Source organism: Nomascus leucogenys, chromosome 17 (genome assembly GCF_006542625.1).
Source record: "Nomascus leucogenys isolate Asia chromosome 17, Asia_NLE_v1, whole genome shotgun sequence".
NCBI lineage: Eukaryota > Metazoa > Chordata > Mammalia > Primates > Hylobatidae > Nomascus > Nomascus leucogenys.
The window spans coordinates 91515841-91539672 of record NC_044397.1 but is presented as its reverse complement, the minus strand read 5'-3'; the positions used below and the strand labels follow the sequence as shown (position 1 = coordinate 91539672).

The 23832-nt window shown below is 54.1% G+C and overlaps 2 protein-coding genes across 4 annotated transcripts; one reads left to right on the top strand and one right to left on the bottom strand.

Moving 5' to 3' along the window:
- Positions 1-231: 231 nt before the first annotated feature.
- On the top strand, positions 232-11830 carry SHD (Src homology 2 domain containing transforming protein D). Its single transcript, XM_030796886.1, has 6 exons — positions 232-1970; positions 4843-4948; positions 5026-5214; positions 6965-7088; positions 9662-9781; positions 11554-11830. Exons 1-6 carry the CDS (start codon positions 1674-1676, stop codon positions 11738-11740), a joined length of 1023 nt encoding a protein of 340 aa, XP_030652746.1. The 5' UTR covers positions 232-1673; the 3' UTR covers positions 11741-11830.
- Positions 11831-13327: 1497 nt separating this feature from the next.
- TMIGD2 (transmembrane and immunoglobulin domain containing 2) lies at positions 13328-23712 on the bottom strand. Of its 3 annotated transcripts, none has more exons than XM_030796225.1 (5): positions 23464-23712; positions 19094-19453; positions 15876-15917; positions 15668-15781; positions 13328-13961 (listed from the first exon to the last, which is right to left on the bottom strand). In XM_030796225.1, the coding sequence occupies exons 1-5, from the start codon at positions 23507-23509 to the stop codon at positions 13693-13695; spliced, it is 831 nt and encodes a 276-aa protein (XP_030652085.1). In that variant the 5' UTR covers positions 23510-23712; the 3' UTR covers positions 13328-13692. The 3 variants fall into 3 exon arrangements, with proteins under 3 accessions (XP_030652085.1, XP_030652086.1, XP_030652087.1); XM_030796226.1 differs by having other exon boundaries at positions 15680-15781; XM_030796227.1 differs by lacking the exon at positions 19094-19453.
- Between the last annotated feature and the right edge of the window lie 120 nt (positions 23713-23832).

Genomic DNA, 23832 nt, shown 5'->3' with positions numbered 1-23832 from the left:
AGTCATTAGGGGGAACTGGGCAAGCCCCCTTATGGGGAAAGAAAAAAAATGGTTCTGCACTGGAAAATTGACCAGTGGCTCCCTTTTCCTCTCCCACCCCCCAAACCTCTCAGCGCCCTCACCCTCAGACAACGACAGCTGACAACAGGCAGCCAGTTCAGGCCAGACCCCTCTCACTTCTGCCCCTTTTCCCGCCACACACCCCGCCCCCCCCCCGAAGAAGCCACAAAGGGACAGATGCAGAGGACAGGCGCCAGGCACAGATACCATCTCCATTCTCCAGGCCAGCTGCCCTCAACCCTCCCCCTGCCCGCAATTAGTCCCCTTGGGCGGGAGCGGGGCACAGAGCAGAGCCCTCTTGGGGGAGGGGAAGCCCGATCCGCACCCTCCCTTCCTTTGCCCCCCTCTTCCTTCTGCTGCATCAAGATCAATTTCAGCCAGTGACCTCTCCACCAATTTCCACACCCCCACTCTCGCGGTCCGTTTCACCGCCAGCCATCGGTTCCGTTTCGACCCTCACTGGCGGTCATTCCCACCTCTTCTGCTGGTCAATTTCACTCCTTCTGGCGGTCAAGTCCAGTCCCCCATTTCCCGGGCAATTTCCCCCTCCCCTCCTTCTCCCCCTCCCCTCCCCTCCCCTCCCCAGCAGTGTCACTCCCAGCCGGTCCCCACCACCCGCGCTCCGCGCTCGCTGCGGCCAGTCTTGGGCGTCCGGGTCAGTGTCCAGCTGCCGCGGCCTCGGCCCCCCTTCCCTCCGCGGGCAGCGGTTCCCTCCCTCCCCAGAACAGCTGAAGGTCTCAGTCACCTCCGAGGGGAGCGCAGGGGGAGGGGAGGGGCGGGAGACGTTGCCGAGGGAAGGCGGGGGAGCCTTGATGCTGCTGCCCGGGACGCGGCCCGGGGCTGGTGGGAACCGGGACGTCCTCCCGCGCGCCCCCCTCCCCAGCGTCCCACCTCCCGGCGGCGGCGGGGAAAGTCTCTCCGAAATCGTGAAGGGGGATTGGAGGAGGTTTTTATTTCCCTTTGTGCGGGTGGCTGGGGCCGGATCGAGGCGGCGGGGGCCGCGGGATTGGGGGGATCCCCGCTGAGCCGAGAGGAGCGCGACAAAGGATGCGTCCCGCCGGGGTCACCGTCTCCCCGGCCCAACTTTGCGCGCGGCGCCCGCGCCCCTGGGGAGACCGCCCGCTGCGCTGAGAACCCAGGCGTCCGGGCTGGGAGAGGGACCGGGAGCGTCCGCGGGTGGCGCTGGCCCGGATCTCCCGACCCCAGGAAGGGATCCCGGAGCTTCCTGGAGGCGGCGGGCGGCCAAGTCGCTCCAGGGAACCGCGCTGCCGGCGGAAACTCCGCGCGCCTCCGCGGATGCCCCTTGCCCTAGACCCCAGCGCGCGGCGTTCAGGGCCCTGCGAGGCCCCCCCTTCCTCCGCGGTGCTTCCCAAGCCGGGCTAAGGCGGGCTTGTCTTCCTTCCTCCTCTGTCGCCTCCTTTTACTCCCCCTCGTTCACCTCTTCCTTCCCTCTATCCATCCAGAGCCCCGCCAAAGGGCGCACCTGATCTTTCTCCTCCTTCCCTGCTCTTCCCTTCCTCTCCTCCTCTTCCTCCTCCCCGGGGAAAGGGGCCCGGAGAAGGGCATGTGGGGGCCCCTCTGACAGTGGCCCGATTGGGGTGACAGGCGCTCAAATGGCCAAGTGGCTACGGGACTACCTGAGCTTTGGCGGTCGGAGGCCCCCTCCGCAGCCGCCCACCCCGGACTACACCGAGAGCGACATCCTGAGGGCCTACCGTGCGCAGAAGAACCTGGACTTCGAGGACCCCTATGAGGACGCAGAGAGCCGCTTGGAGCCGGACCCCGCGGGCCCTGGGGACTCCAAGAACCCCGGAGATGCCAAATATAGCTCTCCCAAGCACCGGCTCATCAAGGTGGAGGCTGCGGATATGGCCAGAGCCAAGGCCCTTCTGGGAGGCCCCGGGGAGGAGGTGCGTGGCTGGGTGGCCCCGGGAGACTGGGTGGAGGGGAGGCTCAGGCTGGACTCTCTGGATCGTGGGGAGCTTGTTTTATGTGTGATCACTGGGGGGAACCGGGGCACCAGACAGACCCTTCCCAGTCCTCCAGACTTCCACCTGCTTAGGGAGGTCTGTTATTTTTATTTATTTATTTATTTTTTGAGACAGAGTCTCCCTCTGTCACCCAGGCTGGAGTGCAGTGGTGGGATCTCGGCTCATTGCAACCTCCACCTCCTGGGGTTCACGCGATTCTCCTGCCTAAGCCTCTCCAGTAGCTGGGATTACAGGTGTGTGTCACCACACCCGGCTAATTTTTGTATTTTCAGTGGAGACTAGTTTCACCATGTTAGCCAGGCTGGACTCAAATTCCCGACCTCAGGTGATCCTCCCTCCTCCGCCTCCCAAAGTACTGGGATTACAGGTGTGAGTCCCTGCATCTGGCGGATATCTGTCCCTTTTCAATGCATAATGCTGGTTGTCCTCCTGCCTCTCTGACAGCCCTGCTTGGTCTCCAGGTCCTCCTCCTCCTCCATGGCCATCCCCCGCAGCCCCCCAGTCCCCTCCCCTCAGCACCCCTTCCTCTTCGAACCTGGTGGGATCTTCCTAAAATAGATCTGAGTGAGTTGCTCCCCTGCTGGGCACCTAAACATCCTCCTGGTGACACTGCCCTTCCTACCACTATGTTCCCATTTTGCGGAAGTGAAACTGAGGCTGGCAGAACGGCAGTGACTTGGCTAAGGTCTCACGGGGTTCTAGCTTACTAGGATTTGAACTCAGGCCACCGGGTGCAGTAGCTCATGCCTGTAATTCCAGCACTTTGGGAGGTCGAGGTGGGAGGATTGCTTGAGCCCAGGAGTTCGAGACCAGCCCGGGCTAACAGAGTGAGACCTCGTCTCTACACAAAAAAATCAAAATCAAAACATTAGCTAGTTGCGGTGGTGCACACCATAGTCCCAGCTACTCAGGAGGCTGAGGCAGGAGGATCGCTTGAGCCTAGAAGGTCAAAGCTGCAGTGAGTCATGATTGTGCCACTGCACTCCAGCCTGGGTGACAGAGCAACAACCTGTCTCAAAAAAAAAAAAAAAAAAAAAGGCTGGGTGTGGTGGTTCACACCTGTAATCCCAGCACTTTGGGAGGCCAAGGCAGGTGGACTACCTGAGGTCAGGAGTTCCAGACCAGCCTGGCCAACACAGTGAAACCCCATCTCTACCAAAAATACAAAAATTAGCCAGGCGATGTGGCGTGTGCCTGTAATCCCAGCTACTCATCCAATTCAGCTGGAAATTCACCTGTAGTTTACTAGCAGCTATTAAGAAATGCTGCCCCGGGCGGGGCGCGGTGGCTCACAACGGTAATCCCAGCACTTTGGGAGGCAGAGGCAGGCGGATCACGAGGTCAGGAGATCGAGACCATCCTGGCGAACACGGTGAAACCCCGTCTCTACTAAAAATACAAAAAATTAGGCAGGCGTGGTGGCGGGCGCCTGTAGTCCCAGCTACTCGGGAGGCTGAGGCAGGAGAATGGCGTGAACCCAGGAGGCAGAGCTTGCAGTGAGCCGAGATCCTGCCACTGCAGGCTGAGGCAGGAGGCTGAGGCAGGAGAATTGCTTGAACCCAGGAGGCAGAGGCAGAGGTTGCAGTGAGCCGACATTGCGCCACTGCACTCCAGCCTGGGTGACGAGCAAGACTCTGTCTCAATAAATAAATAAATAAATAAATAAATAAATAAGAAGTAAGACGTTGGTAAGAAGAGCCAGAGACTCAAGGAAACCAGTCAGCCGGGATCAAACTCTGCCTCTTACTTACCAGCTGTGTGTCCCTGAGCAAAACACTTATTGTCTGTGCCTTGGCTTCCTTGTCTGGAAAAGGGGGATAGTGTACTTATTACGTGTTGGTATTACAAATAAACACAGGTAAATCCTTGACAATAGTGCACTGAGAAGCTCTGAAGTGGGCAAAGGAGGGAGGCAGGTGTCTGTGCTGGGGAAATGGGATCAAGACGGAGGGAGAGGTGGGAAGCTGGCCTCTGTCTGCGAGCGCTTTTGGGTAACAGACTCCCTCTCCAACCCCCAAAAAGAACTCTTGAAGAGGCTAGGGGCGGTGACTCATGCCTGTAATCCTAGCACTTTGGGAGGCTGAAGCGGGCGGATTATCTGAGGTCAGGAGTTCAAGACCAGCCTGGCCAACATGGTGAAACCCCGTTTCTACTAAAAATGCAAAAATTAGACAGGTGTGGTAGCAGGCACCTGTAATCCCAGCTACTCGGGAGACTGAGGCAGGAGAATTGCTTGATCTCGTGGGTCTGAGGTTGCAGTGAGCTGAGATCACACCACTGCACTCCAGCCTGGGCAACGGAGCAAGACTCCATCTCAAAATAAATAAATAAATAAATAAATAAATAAAATAAAAATAAAAACTCAGCCAGGCGCGATGGCTCACGCCTGTAATCCCAGCACTTTGGGAGGCCGAGGTGGGCAGATCACGAGGTCAGGAGATCGAGACCATCCTGGCTAACACCGTGAAACCCCATCTTTACTAAAAATACAAAAAATCAGCCGGGCATGGTCGTGGGTGCCTGTAGTCCCAGCTACTCGGGAGGCTGAGGCAGGAGAATGGCGTGAACCTGGGAGGCAGAACTTGCAGTGAGCCGAGATCCCGCCACTGCACTCCAGCCTGGGTGACAGAGCGAGACTCCATCTCAAAAAATAAAAATAAAAATAAATAATAAATAAATAAAAACTCTTAGAGAGGTGTCAGATGGCCCTGTGGGCAGGCAAGAGGTGCAGCATCACTTAGCAGGGATGCCCCTCTGAGTCCTTGTCTTCTCCCCTTCCTTCTCTCCGCAGCTGGAAGCCGACACTGAGTATTCAGACCCTTTTGATGCTCAGCCTCATCCTGCACCCCCGGATGATGGGTACATGGAGCCCTATGATGCCCAACGGGTCATGAGTGGTGAGTAGGCAGGGCTTGGGGGAAGTGACAGGGTCCTAGATGGGAGCAGGGGCTGAACGGTGTCCCTGGCCTTCTAGAACTTCCCGGCAGAGGGGTGCAGCTCTATGACACCCCTTATGAGGAACAGGACCCAGAGACAGCAGATGGACCTCCTTCTGGGCAGAAGCCTCGGCAGAGCCGGATGCCCCAGGAGGATGAACGGCCAGCAGATGAGTATGATCAGCCCTGGGAGTGGAAGAAAGACCACATCTCCAGGGCGTTTGCAGGTGCTTCTCAGACCCACACTCTGACATCTGAATGCCCCATCCCTGCATTTCTTCATCTGGTCATGTCTCCTGTTTCAGTTTACAAAGTAGAGTCCAATTACTTGCCATTTTTGTAGTGTGTTAATTCTCACTAGAGTGTGAATGACTGATAGTCCTAAATTCTTTCTTCCAAGACAACCTGCATCTTCCTTGGAAACGCAAACACTTTTTAGAGTGGAATGGAACCTACTTATCCTGCTCAGTGTGGTGTGGGGAGAGGAATATGGCTTGCTTTTAGAATAGGGTGTGGGGGTGGCAGGGGCAGCATTTCTTTTTTTTTTTTTTTCTTTTTCTTTCGTTTTTCTTCCAGGCGGAGTCTCACTCTGTCACCCAGGCTGGAGTGCAGTGGCAGGATCTCGGCTCACTGCAAGCTCTGCCTCTTGGGTTCACGCCATTCTCCTGCCTCAGCCTCCCGAGTAGCTGGGACTACAGGCGCCCGCCACCACGCCTGCCTAATTTTTTGTATTTTTAGTAGAGACGGGGTTTCACCATGTTAGCCAGGATGGTCTCGATCTCCTGACCTCGTGATCCGCCCGCCTCGGCCTTCCAAAGTGCTGGGATTACCGTCTTCTAGTTTTCTCTTCTGTAAAAGAGATAATGATAAAATCAGCTTTAAAAAATAAGATAATGGCCGGGCGCGGTGGCTCACGCTTGTAATCCCAGCACTTTGGGAGGCCGAGGCGGGCGGATCACGAGGTCAGGAGATCGAGACCACAGTGAAACCCCGTCTCTACTAAAAAAAAAAATACAAAAAAAAAAAAATTAGCCGGGCGTGGTGGCGGGCGCCTGTAGTCCCAGCTACTCGGAGAGGCTGAGGCAGGAGAATGGCATGAACCCGGGAGGCGGAGCTTGTAGTGAGCCGAGATTGCGCCACTGCACTCCAGCCTGGGCGACAGAGCGAGACTCCGTCTCAAAAAAAAAAAAAAAAAAAAAAAAATAAGATAATTTCCGGGCACAGTGGCTCACGCCTGTAATCCCAGCACTTTGAGAGGCCGAGGTGGGTGGATCATTTGAGGTCAGGAGTTCGAGACCAGCCTGACCAACATGGAGAAACCCTCGTCTCTACTAAAAATGCAAAATTAGTCGGGTGTGGTAGTGCATGCCTGTAATCCCAGCTACGCAGGAGGCTGAGGCAGGAGAATTGCTTGAACCCGGGAGGCAGAGGTTGCGGTGAGCCAAGATCATGCCATTGCACTCCAGCTTGAGCAACAAGAGCAAAACTTTGTCTCTAAATAAATAAATACATAAAATAAAATGTAAATAAAATGTGGACCAGGAAGAGTTGTGCAAACACGACTTTGTCCTCAAAGTTTTATGACTGGGAGGGTATTTAGAGCTCAGTGCCTTGGTCCACCTGTCTGTAGATTGGGGGTGATTTTCTAGTTTTAGGACTTGGCCACAGTCTGGGCTGAACCCCAGAAGGGATTTAGGGGCTAGGGCTCCTCTTTGGAAACTTACAACCCACCCCCTCTAGCCACGCCCCTTGTGTTCCTTGCCACGAGATTTATAAATGTCCACACCTATTTCTTACAAAGGCCAATAGGTTGCACCTGTGGCCAATCCTGCCCCTGCCTTAAGCCCAGCCCCTGGGCTCTGATAGGTTGTCCCAAGCTGGCCCTGCCTTCCTACTGAGGTTTCATTGGCTTGCCCCTGCCCCGCCCCCCCAAGGTAGGCTGGGCTTAACCCTTTCCTCTCTAAATCTCCCTTCCAGTGCAGTTTGACAGTCCAGAGTGGGAGAGGACTCCAGGCTCAGCCAAGGAGCTCCGGAGACCTCCACCCAGAAGCCCCCAGCCTGCGGAGCGCGTGGACCCAGCCCTGCCCCTGGAGAAACAGCCGTGAGTGGGGAAGCTGAAGGTGGAAGAACCCCGTCGAACGCATCTGTAGACTCCAACGTATCAGGCAGAAGTTTTTTCGTTTCCCAGATTAGAGGAACTGGGGGAACTTCGATTCATTCAACCACTTATTTCATTTCTTCAGCTAATCTTTACGGGCGCCAGAGCCTGCTGTGTGCCAGGCACCCAGCTAGACACAAAACAGAATCTTATGGGGTCCCTTTCCCTTTGGTATCAAGTTCTGAGTTCAAATTCCTACTCTCCCCTCCTGGCTGTGTAGCCTGGGGCAAGTCACTTAACCTCTCTGAGCCTCAGGTTCAAACAGAAAAGGAAATTTCCTTCCTTAACTTGGGTGGGGCTTACAGCCTCAGAGCCAAGAGACAGAAATCATTCTCAGCCAGTTCTTGGTTCTTGGGATGGAACCAGGAGACGCAGGATTTTGGTGGGCTCACAGCTCCGTGCTGGGGTGTCACGTGAGCCAGGAGACGCTGACTCTCCTTCTAGCCTGGGCGCTCATTGAGGGAGTGCCCAAGTCCCCAGAATCCAGGCCATGTTGTCACAGTCACCCCTAAATCTCTTCGGTGGGCAATACAGAACTAGCTATTTAACTCTGAGGTCTAGGGTGTGAAGATTGTTCTCTTTTTCTCTTTCTCTTCCTCCGTTGCTCCCTCCCTCCCTCCCTGAGTCTTGCTGTGTCACCCAGGCTGCAGTGCAGTGAGGAGATCTCGGCTCACTGCAACCTCCATCTCACAGGTTCAAGTGATTCTCCTGCCTCAGCCTCCAGAGTAGATGGGACTACAGGCATGCACCACCATGCCTGGCTAATTTTTGTATTTTCAGTAGAGAGAGTTTCAGTATGTTGGCCAGGCTGGTCTAGAACTCCTGATCTCATGATCTGTCCACCTTGGCCTCCCAAAGTGCTGGGATTACAGATGTGAGCCACCCCACACGGCCCTTCCTCCTTCTCTTCTCTTCTCTTTCTTTTCTTTTTTCTTTTCCTTTCCCTTTTTTTTTTTTTTTTTTTGACGGAGCCTCACTCTTGTCAGCCAGGCTGGAGTGCAATGACACAATCTCAGCTCACTGCAACCTTCACCTCCCTGGTTCAAGCAATTCTCTTGCCTCAGCCTCCCAAGTAGCTGGGTATACAGTCTCCTGGCACCATACCCGGCTAATTTTTGTATTTTTAGTAGACATGGAGTTTCACCATGTTAGCCAGGCTGGTCTCAAACTCCTGACCTCAGGTGATGTGCCTGCCTTGGCCTTCCAAAGTGTTGGGATGACAGGTGTGAGCCACTGCACCTGGCCCTTTATTTCTTTCTTTTCTTTTTGAGACAGGGTCTCACTCTGTTGCCCAGGCTGAAGTGCAGTGGCACAAGCAGCTCACTGTACCCCTGAACTCCCGGGATCAAGCGATCCTCCTGCCTCAGCCTCTCCTTGGGACCACAGGCATGCCATATGTGCTTATTCTCTTTTCAGATTTCTTTCATTATGAACAACAGCAAAGGCTCTGGTGCTTCTCTGTCTTTGATACCTTGCTTGCAACTGCAAACCCCTTTGTGAGCACATTAAAGCAAAACATTAGGCTGGGCACGGTGGCTCACACCTGTAATCCCAGCACTTTGGGAGGCCAAGGTGGGCAGATCATGAGGTCAAAAGATCGAGACCATCCTGGCCAACATGGTGAAACCCCGTCTCTACTGAAAATACAAAAATTAGCCAGGCATGGTGGTGCATACCTGTAGTCCCATCTACTCTGGAGGCTGAGGCAGGAGAATCGCTTGAACCTGTGAGATGGAGGTTGCAGTGAGCCGAGATCTCATCACTGCACTCCAGCCTGGGCGACAGAGCGAGACTCCATCTCAAACAAAAAAAAAGAAAGAAAGAAAAAGCAAGAAAGAAAGAAAAGAAAAATCCAAGGGAATTTTCCTTCTTCATTTGCCCGGATGCCACAAGCCCATGCACCAGCGGTGACCCAACAGATCCCAGAGTGTGTTTGTTTGTTTGTTTGTTCGTTCGTTTGTTTTGAGACGGAGTCTCACTCTGTTGCCCAGGCCAGAGTGCAGTGATGCGATCTCAGATCACTGCAACTTCCACCTCCCTGGTTCAAGCAATTCCCCTACCTCAGCCTCCCGAGTAGCTGGGATCACAGGCACCCGCCACCACGCCTGGCTAATTTTTTTGTATTTTTAGTAGAGTTTTTTTTTTTTTTTTTTTTTTTTTTTTTTTTTTTTTTTTTTTTTGAGACGGAGTTCGCTCTGTGGGTGAGTGGCGCGATTCGTCACTGAAGCTCGCTCCAGGTTCGGCATTTGCTCAGCCTCCGAGTAGCTGGATCAGGCGGGGCTAGTTTGTATGTTAGTAGAGACGGGGTTCACCGTGGTCTCGATCTCCTGACCTCGTGATCGGCCTCCCAAGTGCTGGATACCGTGGCCACCGCCCCCAAGAGACGGGTTTCCCATGTGGAGACTGGTTCGAACTCCTGCCCGCCCCCTTAGTCTCCCAAAGTGCTGGGATTATAGGGCCCCAGAGTGTGTTTGAAGGGAACGGCCCTTGATGAGACATCTGTCCACACTCCCCAGGTGGTTTCATGGCCCCCTGAACAGGGCGGATGCGGAGAGCCTCCTGTCCCTCTGCAAGGAAGGCAGCTACCTAGTGCGGCTCAGCGAGACCAGCCCCCAGGACTGCTCCTTGTCTCTCAGGTGAGACCTCAGCCTCACAGGGATGAAGGGTCACAGGATTTCATGAGTCACCCTTTTGGGTTAATTCAGAGGGAACGGGAGGGTGTGGCTCCCGCAGCCATTGGGAAGGGCTTCCAGGCCAGTGAGTGGCACTTCTAGGAGAGGCAGTGGGAGTTCTGGGGAGGCCATTAGCTGGTTGCAACTGAGAATGAGTTCCCCATCACTGGAGGTATACAAGAAGATGGAGTGGAAGGCATAGAGGAGGTCCAGGCCTTGGGTAAGACAAGGAACTAGGTGCACAAGATTCCTTCGTACTCCCCTTGTCCAAAAATGGAGGTATATCAATTTGTGTCTGTCTAAAGCCAAAATGTCAGGGTGTGCCTGTAAGCATTTTAGGTTGAGACCCTGTTTGTATACCCTTCTGTCCCTAAAATTCTAAGTCTGTCTAATTATAAACCACTCCAAAGATTCTGCTAGGTGTCTGAGTGCAAGATCTAAAAGCACAAGATTGGGGCTGAGTGCGGTGGCTCACCCCTGTAATCCCAGCACTTTGGGAGGCCGAGGAGGGCGGATCACTTGAGGTCAGGAGTCAAGACCAGCCTGGCCAACATGGTGAAACCCCTTCTCTCCTAAAAATACAAATATTAGTTGGGCATAGTGGTGCATACCTGTAATTCCAGCTACCTCGGAGGCTGAGGCAGGAGAATTGCTTGAACCTGGGAGACGGAAGACTATAGGCGCACACCACCATGCCCGGCTAATTTTGTTTTTTTTTTTTTTTTTTTTTTTTTTGAGACGGAGTCTTGCTCTGTTGCCCAGGCTGGAGTACAGTGGCATGATCTTGGCTCACTGCAAGCTCCGCCTCCCGGGTTCATGCCATTCTCCTGCCTCAGCCTCCCGAGTGGCTGCGACTACAGGCACCCGCCACCACGCCTGGCTAATTTTTTTGTATTTTTAGTAGAGACGGGGTTTCACTGTGTTAGCCAGGATGGTCTCGATCTCCTGACCTCGTGATCCGCCCGCCTCAGCCTCCGAAAGTGCTGGGATTACAGGTGTGAGCCGCCACACCTAGCTAATTTTTGTATTCTTAGTACAGACAGGGCTTCACCATGTTGGCCAGGCTGGTCTCAAACTCCTGGCCTCAAGCAATCTGCCTGACTTGGCCTCCCAAAGTGCTGGGATTACAGGTGTGGGTCACTGCACCTGGCTTCTTCTTATTATTATTTTATTATTATTTTTTGAGACGGAATCTCACTGTGTCACCCAGGCTGGGGTGCAGTGGTGCAATATCTGCTCACTGCAGCCTCTGCCTCTCAGGTTCAAGGGATTGTCATGCCTCAGCCTCCCGAGTAGCTGGGACCACAGGTGCCTACCACCACACCTGGCTAATTTTTGTATTTTTAGTGGAGACGGGGTTTCACCATATTGGCCAGGCTGGTCTCAAACTCCTGACCTCAAGTGATCCGCCTGGCTTGACTTCCCAAAGTGCTGGGATTACAGGCGTGAGCCACCGCGCCCGCCTAATTTTTAAATGTTTTTTGGTGGAGAGGGGATCTCACTCTGTTGCCCAGGCTGGTCTGTAAAGCCTGGCCCGGAGCAAGCCTACAGCCTCAGCTTCCCATATCACTGGGATTATAGGTGTGAGCGACTATACCAGCCACCACACTGCTGTTTACCAGAGACTGGATACACACGAGCACCTGGCCCTGGGCACTGTGGGAGGTGGCTTTGGGGACGGTGGCTTTCTGGGTGGGTCCGGGGTGCTAGGAGTCCCTTTCTCCCTCATCGCCCAGGAGCAGCCGGGGCTTCCTGCATCTGAAGTTCGCGCGGACCCGAGAGAACCAGATGGTGCTGGGTCAACACAGCGGGCCCTTCCCCAGCGTGCCCGAGCTCGTCCTCCACTACAGTTCACGCCCACTGCCGGTGCAGGGCGCTGAGCATCTGGCTCTGCTGTACCCCGTGGTCATGCAGACCCCCTGACAGCGACCCTCGGCTCCCTTTTGAGTCCTCGGGCCCAGAATTGTATCCCAAAGCCCTCCCATGGCCTAGAAAATAAATAAGTTATTGTTTGTCTTAGTGTCGTTTCTGGGCTGCAGAGGGAAGTGGGATCGCTGACTCCCAGCGGGAAAGCTCTAAGCAGCCCTGGAGAGGGGGATGATGGGGTAATTGAAACCCTGGAGGAGGCCGGGCATGGTGGCTCACACCTGTAATCCCAGCACTTTGGGAGGTTGAGGCAGGCAGATCACCTGAGGTTGGGAGTTTGAGACCACCCTGACCAACATGGAGAAACCCCGTCTCTACTAAAAATACAAAATTAACCGGGCGTGGTGGCGCATGCCTCTAATCCCAGATACTCGGGAGGCTGAGGCAGGAGAATCGTTTGAACCCAGGAGGCGGAGATTGCAGGGGGCTGAGATGGCACCATTACACTCCAGCCTGGGGAACAAGAGCGAACTCCTCAGTCTCAAAACAAACAAACATAAAAAACCCTCAAGGCCTTGAGGGCCAAGCACATCCCCAGCCCTTTGTTTTGGGGACAGAGTTGGGATTGGAACCTGAATCTCCCATAGGGAGGGACCAGAACTCAGAGAGCAAGAGACAGAGCGTCGTTGAGCAGATAAAAACCGCACTCCATAGAAACCGACAGATACAAAGACGGGGAAACTGAGGGGGGCCAGGCTCTCGGGCCAGCCCCACTCCCTCCTCCTGGCAGCAGTGGCTTGATCTGCAGAAAGGACATCTGTCCCCATGGAAACAGCAGAAGTAGGGGAGGGGAGCTGGGCCTAGCTGGTGTCACTTCAAGGTGACAGGCAGGCAGGAGACCTGGGGAGCTGGTAAACACCATGAATCCCCTGACCTCCCCCTTCCTCCCCCGATCTCCAGGCCTGCCTGGGGGTGATGCCAGCTGCGGAGGGGGTCTTCCAGGGCAGGGGACTCTTTGGAAGCCAGAGTACCACTTCCTGCTCCTTGGATTTGTCCCTATAAGTATAAAGTGGGAGGGGGGCTTTGAGTTGCCACAAAGTCCCTTGGCCACAGCGGGCCTCTCCAGCCACCCCTGGGAGCTCTGGGACCCCAGATGACCCCTTAAGTCTTTTTGGTGTGGGAATGTGACAGGGTCTCACTCTACCACCCAGGCTGGAGGGCAGTGACATAGCTCATTGCAACCTCAACTTCTGGGGCTCAAGTGGTCCTCCCCCCTCAGCCTCCCAAATAGCTGAGACCACAGACAGCTGCACCAACATGCCCGGCTAAATTTTGTATTTTTCGTAGAGACAGGGTTTCACCACGTTGGCCAGGCTGGTCTCGAACTCCTGACCTCAGGTGATCTGCCCACCTCGGCCTCCCAAAGTGTTGAGATTACAGGCATGAGCCACCGCGTCTGGCCTTACTTTTAAATTTTCTGTAGAAATGGAGTCTCTTGCTCTATTGCCTAGGCTGATCCTGAACTCCTGGCTTCAAGTGATCCTCCCACCACAGCCTCCCAAAGTGCTGGGATTATAGGCATGAGCCACCGCACCCGATTTCTTCAGATCTTTTTAGCACTCCCAAATTGCCACAAACACCAGCTTTGCTTTTTCTTCACAAGCCTTTATTAAGGGTTCTTGGGGGAAAAGTGGGAGGGAGAATGGGGTCTCAGGATGGGGCTGACAGGCTGCCAATCCTCCCGCTTCTTTTTTTGTTTTGTTTTGTTTTGAGACGGAGTCTCACTCTGTCGCCCAGGCTGGAGTGCAGTGGTGCAATCTCGGCTCACTGCAACCTCCGCCTCCCAGGTTCAAGCCAGGCTGGTCTCAAACCCCTGACCTCAAGTGTTCCACCCGCCTCGGCTTCCCAAACTGCTGGGATTACAGGCGTGAGCCACCGTGCCTGGCCTCGATCCCCCCTTTTTTGTGTGTACCTATGGGTGGGGTCCTGTTGAGGTCCCCTGGGATCTCTTACTCCTCTCCCACTTTGGGGAACCCTTTTGGCCTCGGCTGCAGGGTGGGGCTTGGTCTAGGAGAGACCCTGACCGTAGAGACGGCATGGCCGGGCCTGGGGCTGGGGCAGGGTCTTGGCGCCAGGTGCGGCTGGCGGGTGGCCGGCTGCGGGAACGAGGTTGAATAAATGCTCTGGCCTCTATGGTCCTTCCCCTCTCCAGAGCAGTCCTCACTCTTCTTTGGGGCCCCCCGGGGCCGGTATAGGACGTTGCTGTAGAATGCATTTCCTAGGATGGATGACACAGACCAAAAGGGTCACTTAAGAGAGCCCAGCCCTCTCCGGCTGACCTCTGGGGGATTTCTCTCTCTTTTTTTTTTTTTTCTTTTTTGTGAGATGGAGTCTCACTCTGTCGCCCAGGCTGGAGTGCAGTGGCGCGATCTCGGCTCACTGCAAGCTCCGCCTCCTGAGTTCACGCCATTCTCCTGCCTCAGCCTCCCGAGTAGCTGGGACTGCAGGCTCCCGCCACCATGCCTGGCTAATTTTTTGTATTTTTAGTAGAGACGGGGTTTCACTGTGTTAGCCAGGATGGTCTCAATCTCCTGACCTCGTGATCCACCCGCCTCAGCCTCCCAAAGTGCTGGGATTACAGGCGTGAGCCACCGCGCCTGGCCTTTTTTTTTTTTGAGACAGAGTCTTACTCTGTTACCCGGGCTGGAGTGTAGCAGCGGCGCGATCTCAGCTCACTGCAGTCTCCACCTGCCAGGTTCAAGTGATTCTCCTGCCTCAGTCTCTCTAGTAGCTGGGATTACAAGCCCCTGCCACTATGTCTAGCTAATTTTTTGTATTTTTAGCAGAGATGGGGTTTCACCATGTTGGCCAGGGCTGGTCTCGAACTCCTGACCTCAGGTGATCTGCCCACCTCGGCCGCCATGGCCTCCCAAAGTGCTGGGATTACAGGTGTGAGCCACTGCACCTGGCCGTTGTTTTTTTTTTTTTTTTAATTTCAAGCTGTTTTTTTTGTTTGTTTTTTGAGACAGGGTTTGTCTCTGTCACCCAGGCTGGAGTACAGTGGGGAAACTATAGCTCACTGCAGCCTCCGCCTCCCAGGTTCAAGCAATCCTCACACCTCAGCCTCCTGAGTAGCTGGGACCACAGGCGTGTGCCACCAAGCCTGGCTAATTTTTTTGTTGTTGTTGAGATGGAGTCTTGCTGTCGCCCAGGCTGGAGCACAGTGAGGTAGTCTCGGCTCACTGCAATCTCCGCCCCCTGGGTTCCAGTGATTCTCCTGCCTCAACCTCCCAAGCAGCTGGGACTACAGGCACAGGCCACCACGCCTGGGTAATTTTTGTATTTTTAGTAGAGACTGGGTTTTACCATGTTGCCTAGGCTGGTCTCAAACTCCTGACCTCAAGTGATCCACCCGCCTCGACCTCTCAAAGTGCTGGGATGACGGATGACAGGCATGAGGCACCATGCACAGCCTAATTTTTAATTTTTTTTTTTTTTTTTTTGAGACCAAGTCTTGTTCTATCACCCAGGCTAGAGTTCGGTGGCGCGATCTTGTCTCACTGCAACCTCCGCCTCCCGGGTCCAAGCGATTCTCCTGCCTCAGCCTCCCAAGTAGCTGGTATTACAGGCATCTGCCACCACGCCTAGCTAATTTTTTGTATTTTTAGTAGAGACAAGGTTTCACCATGTTGTCCAGGCTGACCTCAGGTGATTCGCCCACCTCGGCCTCCCAAAGTGCTGGGATTACGGGCATGAGTCACTGTGCCCAGCAATTTTTAATTTCTTTGTAGAGATAGGATCTTGCTAGGCTGCCCAGGCTAGGGGCTTTGTCTCTATTTCTGAAAAACATGAGTATAGGATATAGGAGCCAGGCTTCTCCTCCCTTCATCCCTCCTCCCTCCTTCCCCCAGGCGGGAGCACAGATGCAGTGGGTCTTTGTCAAGCAGCTGCAGTTCCCACCTCCTCCACCCCACCCTCCCTTACCTGGGCTGTTACCTGAGTCCCTTTGCTGGCAGCGGCGGCGGCCCCAGAACCAGGCGCCCAACACGATCACGGCCACACCCACGCTTCCCGCCCCCAGCAGCACGAAGAGGAATCCTGGGTGGGGGGAGAAAAGATGGTCTAATCAGGAGGGGAAGGGGTGGTGATGGGGGTGGAAGACACTGGGGGAGGAACACAGGGCAGGGCTCACCTGGGAAGCTTGCGATCGGGTTTCTGCTCTGTGTGGGGTCATCTGCGGAGAAGAAATCTATGTCACGGGGGTGCCAGGTTTCTCCACCCTCCAAGGACAGAGCTCACTTGGGGGGACCTAAGTGTTCCTCCTCCTGCCAGGCTTTGTGGTTTTGGGCAGGTGTTCACTCTGAACCTCTGTTTCCTCTTCTGAAAAATGAGGCTCAGCAGGACGTGGTGGCTCAGGCCTGTAATCCGAGCACTCTGGGAGGCTGAGGCAGGAGGATCGCTTGAGGTCAGGAGTTCAAGACCAGCCTGGCCATCATGGTGAAACCCCATCTCTACAAAAAATATAAAAATTAGCCGGGCATGGTGGTGGCGCCTGTAATCCCAGCTACTCAGGAGGCTGAGGCAGGAGAATCGCTTGAATCCAGGAGGGGGAGGTTGCAGTGAGCCGAGATTGTGCCACTGCACTCCAGCCTGGGGCGACAGAGCAAGACTCCATCTCAAAAAAAAAAAAAAAAAAAAAAAAAGAAGGCCGGGCGCAGTGGCTCATGCCTGTAATCCCAGCACTTTGGGAGACCGAGGCGGGCAGATCACAAGGTCAGGAGATCGAGACCATCCTGGCTAACACAGTGAAACCCTGTCTCTACTAAAAATATAAAAAATTAGCCAGGCGTGGTGGCAGGTGCTCGTAGTCCCAGCTACTCGGAGGCTGAGGCAGGAGAATGGCGTGAACCCGGGAGGCGGAGCTTGTAGTGAGCCGAGATTGCGCCACTGCACTCCAGCCTGGGCGACAGAGCGAGACTCCGTATCGAAAAAAAAAAAGAAAAAGCAAAATTCGTCCCTGTCTTGTTGGGTCATTGTGGAAAAACTGCCAACTGGGATTTGTCATCATGAGCTCCGCCATCTTTATCCTGGGATCCATCACTCTCCAGATCCTGTTTGGTTGGTTTTGTTTTTGTTTTTGTTTGAGCCTCTACTCCATTTTATAGATGGGGAAACCGAGGCTCAGAGAGCCTAAGCCACTTGCCTAGGGTCCCCTACCCAGGCAGCAGCACGGACCAGCTTTGGACAAAGCCGTGTCTCACCTCAGCTCAGAGATGCTAACACTGAAGTTCCTCGAGCACTTACTGTATCTCAGGCCCTGTGCTAAGCATTGTTTTGTTGTTGTTGTTTGTTTTTCTGGAGACAGGGTTGCTCTGTGTCGCCAGGCTGGAGTGCAGTGGTGTGATCATAGCTCACTGCAGTCTCCAACTCCTGGGCTCAAGTGATCCTCCCGCCTCAACCTCTCAAGTAGCTGGGACTATGGGTATGTGCCACCATGCCTGGCTAATTTTAGAATTTCTTGTAGAGATGAGGTCTTGCTGTGTTGGCCAAGCTGGTCTCAACCTCCTGGCCTCAAGCAATCCTCCCACCTTGGCCTCCCAAAGTGCTGGGATATCAGGCGTGATCCACTGCACTTGGATTGTAGCAAGCACTTTAGCTATAACTGCTCTAAAGTCACCCGACCTGATGAGGAAAAACTATTCACTGTATTTTGACAGCAGAGGGAACTGGCACAGAGAGGTCAAGTCACTTGCTCAAGGTCACACAGCAAGTAAATGAAACAGAGGATTGAATCCAGGTTTGTATAATTTACAGAAACCCCAGCTAAAGGCTGTGAATGCCGCAATTAATATAAGGTCCAGCACCACAACCCCCTTCTTTTGCAGCCTCTGAGGTTGGCAGGCGATCTCTGGGGGCTGCCAAGCTGCTGTTCAGGATTGGTGGGGTGTGGGGAAGCCAGCTGTGTGGGGCTGGACCCACGCCCGCTCCCTGCTCTCTCACAGCTGCCAGCGCACAGCCTGGTGCCTCCACCACCCCGCCTCCTCTAATTGCTAATTGGCCCCTTCGACATTGGAGGGGTGGGGAGAGGTGGGTAACACAGCCATAACACACCCCTCCCTTGAGGCAGGCACGTGTCCCCGCCAGCAGGCTGGTCCTACCAGCTGGAGAGGAACAGGCATCTCTAGGGGCTGAGAGCTGGGTGCTTCATTCTGCCAGAGGGGCCTGGGCAGAGGCCCAGGGCCCACAGGCACCTCTCACAGAGCAGGAGGCAAAGCCTGCATCCCCTTGGATTTTCCGATTCTGCCAAGGATGGGTGCATAAGTGGGGGACATGGCAAAGGGGACAGTGCATAGGGTACACCCCTGCCTAGTGCATAAGGTAGACATGTCTTGGCCCTCTCTGGCTTCACCTGGCTCATCTGTAAAATGAGGTGGCTGGCGTTGCTGATCTGCAAAGCTATCTGGAGGGTTTCTTCCAACTTTGAGAGTCTATGGCTTTTTTTTTTTTTTTTTTTTTTTTTGAGACGGAGTCTTGCTCTGTAGCCCAGGCTGGAGTGCAGTGGTGCAATCTGAGCTCACTGCAACCTCCCCCTGCCGGATTCTCCTGCCTCAACCTCATGAGTAGCTGGAATTACAAGCTCATGCCACCATGCCCAGCTACTTTTTGTATTTTTAGTAGAGAGGGGGTTTTCATCATGTTGGCCAGGCTGGTCTCGAACCCCTGACCTCAGGTGATCCACCCACCTTGGCCTTCCAAAGTGCTAGGATTACAGGGATGAGCTACCGTGCCCAGCTGATGGCTTTATTTTATTTAGAGACAGGGTCTCGCTCTGTCGCCCAGGCTGGAGTGCAGTGGTGTGCTCATAGCTCACTGCAGCCTCCAGCTCCTGGGCTCAAGTGATCCTCTTGCCTTAGTCTCCCAAAATGCTGGGATTACAAGCATCAGCCACTATGCCTAGCTGATGACTTTTAATTGTGTATTCTAGAATTCTCGGACTGTGGGCCGGGCATGGTGGCTGACGCCTGTAATCCCAGCACTTTGGGAGGCTGAGGCAGGCGGATCACGAGGTCAAGAGATCGAGACTATCCTGGCCAACATGGTGAAACCTCGTCTCTACTAAAAATACAAAAATTAGCTGGGCGTGCTGGCACGTGCCTGTAATCCCAGCTACTTGGGAGGCTGAGGCGGAAGAATCGCTTGAACCTAGGAGGCGGAGGTTGCAGTGAGCCGAGATCGCGCCACTGCACTCCAAGGCCTGGACGACAGAGCAAGACTCCCTTAAAAAAAAAAAAAAAAAAAGTTTGATATGAAGAATTTAGAGTTTTTTGTTTCTAGGAGTTTGAGACTCAAAAGTCTTAAGATTCTAGGATCCTCCCCACTGCCCTTCCCTCTCCCTGCTGGCTCCCGTACCTGGGGCCACAAAGAGCCTTGTTACGTTGCCCTCAGCCTCCTCCAACTCAGGAATCTCTGTGGCTGCCCAGCACACGTACGCCCCGCTGTGGTTGAGGCTCACAGGGTCCAACTGCAGGGTGAGATGGCTGGGTGCCTGCCAGGAGAGCCGTCCCTGGGGCCCGCAGACCCCCAGGCTGAGGCTGCCGTTGGTGATGTACGGTTGGCACAGGATGGCCCCATCCTTGGTCCACTTAACACGGAGCCGTTCCCAGGCCGGGGCTTGGTCCACCTGGCAGACCAGGGTCGCCTGACTGCCCTGCCTCACCTGCAGCACGCTGGGCTCCTGCTGCACGCTCAGGCTTGAGGCTCCTTGCAGGGCTGGAGGACAGAAGAGGTAGAGGCGACCTTTCTGACTGTGTGAGGCTGTGTGACTCACTCCCCTAGTGAGCCCGCAGTCTGGGTTTGAAACCTCACTTGTCTAAGCCGGGCGCAGTGGTTCACGCCTGTAGTCCCAGCACTTTGGAAGCCCGAGGTGGGAGGATTGCTTGAGCCCAGGAGTTCCAGACCAGCCTGGAAACATAGCAAGACCTCATCTCTACAATAAATATTTTAAAATATTTAAAAAGTAGCTGGGTGTGGTGTCGTGCATCTGTGGTCCCAGCTATTTAAGAGACTGAAGTGAAGTGATCGCTTGAGCCCAGGTGTTCGAGGCTGTGGTGAGCTATGATCGCACCAGTGCACTCCAGCCTGGGTGACAAGGCAACACTCTGTCTCTAAAAATTAAACATAAAAAAAATACCCAAAGAACCTCACTGTCCGTATGACCTTTGGAAGGTCATGTCTTGCTGAGGCTCAACAACCCCATCTGTAAAATGGGTATAAGTCACTCAGAACTTGTGGAATTCTGAGATAGTCTCTAGTACTCAGCTACACAAATAACACCTAGTATGTGCCAGGCCCTATGCTGGGTGTGGGGGACACAGACACAGGCATGACCAAAACAGATGAAAATCCCTGCCCTTCAGAAGATGACAATCTAGGGCAAGAGAGACACAGGAAGTCATGAAATGAGAACTGCAATGGGGGAAAGGAATGGCAGTGGCCTCAGCAGACACCAGTGAGGTCAGGGGACATCTATTCATTGAAAGTAATCAGGAAAGGCCTCCTTGAGGTGGTGACTTTTTTTTTTTTTAATTTTTTTAGAGTTGGGGCCTGGCTCTATAGTCCAGGCTGGAGTGCAGTGGCACCATCACAGCTCACGGCAGCCCTGAACTCCTGGGCTAAAGTGATCCTCCTACCTCAGCTTCCCAAGTAGCTGGGACTACAGGCATGTACCACTATGCCTGGCTAATTTTTTTGGTTTTGTAGAGGTTGGGGTCTCACTATGTTGCCCAGGCTGGTGTTGAACTTCTGGGCTCAAGTGATCCTTCCACCTAACGCCTCCCAAAGTGCTGGGATTGTAGATGTGAGACACTGTGACCAGCCTTTTTTTTTCTTAAGACCACGCCACTGCACTCTAGCCTGGGCAACAGAGCGAGACTCCATATAAAAGAAAAAAGACTCCATCTCACTCTGTTGCCCAGTCTGGAGTGCAGTGGCACCATCAAAGCTCACTGCAGCCTCAGCCTCTTGGGCTCATGGGCTGGGTGCCATGACTCATGCCTGTAATCCCTGTACTTTGAAAAGTCAAGGCCGGTGGATCACCTGAGGTCAGGAGTTTGAGACCAGCCTGGCCAACATGGTGAAACCCTGTCTCTACTAAAAATACAAAAATTAGCCGGTGTGGTGGCGGGCTCCTGGAATCCCAGCTACATGGGAGGCTGAGGTAGGAGAATCATTTGAATCCGAGAGGCAGAGTTTGCAGTGAGCTGAGACCATGCCACTGCACTCTAGCCTGGGCAACAGAGCAAGACTCCATATCAAAGAAAAAAAGATTCCATCTCATTCTGTTGCCCAGTCTGGAGTGCAGTGGCACCATCATAGCTCACTGCAGGATCAACCTCCTGGGTTCATGGGCTGGGTGCAGCGGCTCACGCCTGTAATCCCAGCACTCTGGGAGGCCGAGGCGGGTAGATCACCTGAGGTCAGGAGTTCAAGACCAGCCTGGCCAACATGGTGAAACCCCGTCTTTACTTAAACTACAAAAATTAGCTGGGCATGGTGGCAGGCGCCTGTAATCCCAGCTACTTGGGAGGCTGAGGCAGGAGAATCGCTTGAACCCGGGATGTGGAGGTTGCAGTGACCTGAGATCGTTCCACTGCACTCCAGCCTGGGTGACAGAGCGAGACTCTGTCTCAAACAAAACAAAACAAAACAAAACAAGGCTGGGCGCGGTGGCTCACACCTGTAATCCCAGCACTTTGGGAGGCCAAGGCAGGCGGATCACGAGGTCAGGAGATCAAGACCATCCTGCCCAACATGATGAAACTCCGTCTCTACTAAAAATACAAAAGTTAGCCAGGTGTGGTGGTACACACCCGTAGTCCCAGCTACTTGGGAGGCAGAGGCAGGAGAATCGCTTGAACCTGGGAGGCGGAGGTTGCGGTGAGCTGAGATCGCGCCACTGCACTCTAGCCTGGCGACAGAGTGAGACTGTGTCTCAAAAAACAAAACAAAACACTCCTGGGCTCATGTGATCCTCCCTCCCACCTCAGCCTGCCAAACTGCTAGGATTACAAGTACATGCCACTGTGCCCAGCCTGACCAGGGATCTTAATGGAAAGGGGTAACCAGTGTAAGAAGGAAGGTATTGGGGGGGTAAGAGCATTCCAGGCAGTGCACAGCCCATGCAAAGGCCCTGGGGCAGGACTGTGCCTGGCGTGTTGGAGGAACAGCGAGGAGGCCCGTGTGGCTGGAGCAGAGTGAGGACGGGGAGAGGGAGGAGGGAAGGAGGAAGGGTTGGGCAGGGCCTGTGAGCCTTGGGGTGGTGTGAGGAGGTGAAGGAAGTTAAGCAGTTTACGTTTTAATCTAAGTGTGATGGAAAATCAGAAAGCAGGGAAGAAATAGTCCAATTTAAGTTGTTTTTTTTTTTTTTTTTTTGAGATGGGGTCTCACTCTGTTGCCCAAGTGGAAGTGCAGTGGTGTGATCTTGGCTTACTGCAACCTCCACCTCCCGGGTTCAAGTGATTCTTGTGGCTCAGCCTCTTGAGTAGCTGGGACTAGAGGCACTCGCTACCACGCCTGGCTAATTTTTGTATTTTTGGTAGAGATGGGGTTTCACCAACATGGCCAGGCTGGTCTGGATCTCCTGACTTCAAGTGATCCACCCGCCTCAGTCTCCAATTTAAGTTTTAATAAAAAGTCCTTGGTTGGGCGTGGTGGCTCATGCCTGTTATCCAGCACTTTGGGTGGTGAAGACTGGATGATCGCTTGATGCCAGGAGTTCAAGACCAGCCTGGGCAACATAGTGAGACCCATCTCTAAAAAACAAAAACGGCTGGGCACGGTGGCTCACACCTGTAATCCCAGCACTTTGGGAGGCCAAGGTGGGTGGATCATGAGGTCAGGAGTTCGAGACCCGCCTGGCAAGATGGCGAAACTCCATCTCTACTAAAAATACAAAAAAAATTTAGCCAGGCGTGGTGGCGCGCGCCTGTAATCCCAGCTACTCGGGAGGCTGAGGCAGTTGAATCGCTTGAACCTAGGAGGCAGAGGTTGCAGTGAACCGAGATCGTGTCACTGCACTCTAGCCTGGGTGACAGAGCAAGACTCCTTCTCAAAACAAAACAAAACAAACAAACAAAAAAAACAAATGAACAACAAAAAAGTGCAAGCGGCTGGAAATGGAGGAGAGGGAAAGAGGAATGGAGGTTTTCGCCCCAGGAAATGTGTGAAGGGCAGCAGCCTTTGTCCTTAACTGGAAATACAGAGGGAGCTGCTGCCGGAGTAGAAAGTTTGCTTTTAGCCGTGAGAAGTCTGACGTGTCTGTTAGACCCCCGGAGAAGGTGAGGTTATGTGAAGTTCCTGGCATTTGAGATGCAATTGCAGAAGAGGGTAGAGACATGAGATCTGGAGAAGGGTATTAGGCAGCTGGAACAGCAGGTGCAGAGGCTGGAAGGCCGGATCCAGCCTTCCCATTGGGGAAACAGAGAAAGAAAAGTCCCCAGGCTAGAGCAAGGGGGAGGGAGCAAAGGCATTGAGGAGGGTGGAGATGAGAGAGGCCAGGCCAGGCTGGTATGTAGGGCAAGGTTTAGATTGTATCCTAGCGGCCCTCAGAGGATCCTTCCTTAATCCTGCAGCCCCCGTCATGTTCTGAGTCTCGGAGGGAGATGAGCCTTATCTGACAGAGTAGAGACACTGAAGTTTAGAGGGGCCGTGAGCTGGGGGGCAGGCAGCTGGGGATGACAGCAAGAGTGGGGTTCAGAGGGGAGGGAGGCCCAGATACTTACCCCAGAGCTGCACCAGGAGGCCCAGCACCATGCCCGGGGACCCCATTCCTGGCCCATCACCCCCCTCTCCCCCTCCCAGTTGACAGACTTCCTGCCACAATCTCCGCCTCCCGCTGCAGAGGCAGATGCAACACCCAGGGCCAGACAGTAGACGAGACGTCCGGTGTTCCAGGCTGCTGGGGGCTCCACTTCCTGCCACCTCGTGCCTCAGTTTCCCCAATGCATTTTCTATCTGAAAGGCAGTGTACAGACCAGACAACATGGCTCATGTCTGTAATCCCAGCACTTTGGGAGGCCGAGGCAAGTGGATCACCTGAGGTCAGGAGTTCGAGACCAGCTTGGCCCACATGATGAAACCCCGTCTCTACT

Bases quoted from the DNA above. Each gene is read 5' to 3' on its own strand.
- TMIGD2 (XM_030796225.1), bottom strand. From the start codon at position 23,509: ATGGGGTCCCCGGGCATGGTGCTGGGCCTCCTGGTGCAGCTCTGGG. The intron at 19,454-23,463 runs GTAAGTATCTGG...TCTGTCCTCCAG, and splicing joins CCTCCTGGTGCAGCTCTGGG to CCCTGCAAGGAGCCTCAAGC. The intron at 15,918-19,093 runs GTACGGGAGCCA...TCTTCTCCGCAG, and splicing joins AAGGCTCTTTGTGGCCCCAG to ATGACCCCACACAGAGCAGA.
- SHD (XM_030796886.1), top strand. From the start codon at position 1,674: ATGGCCAAGTGGCTACGGGACTACCTGAGCTTTGGCGGTCGGAGGCCC. The intron at 1,971-4,842 runs GTGCGTGGCTGG...TTCTCTCCGCAG, and splicing joins TGGGAGGCCCCGGGGAGGAG to CTGGAAGCCGACACTGAGTA. The intron at 9,782-11,553 runs GTGAGACCTCAG...CTCATCGCCCAG, and splicing joins GACTGCTCCTTGTCTCTCAG to GAGCAGCCGGGGCTTCCTGC.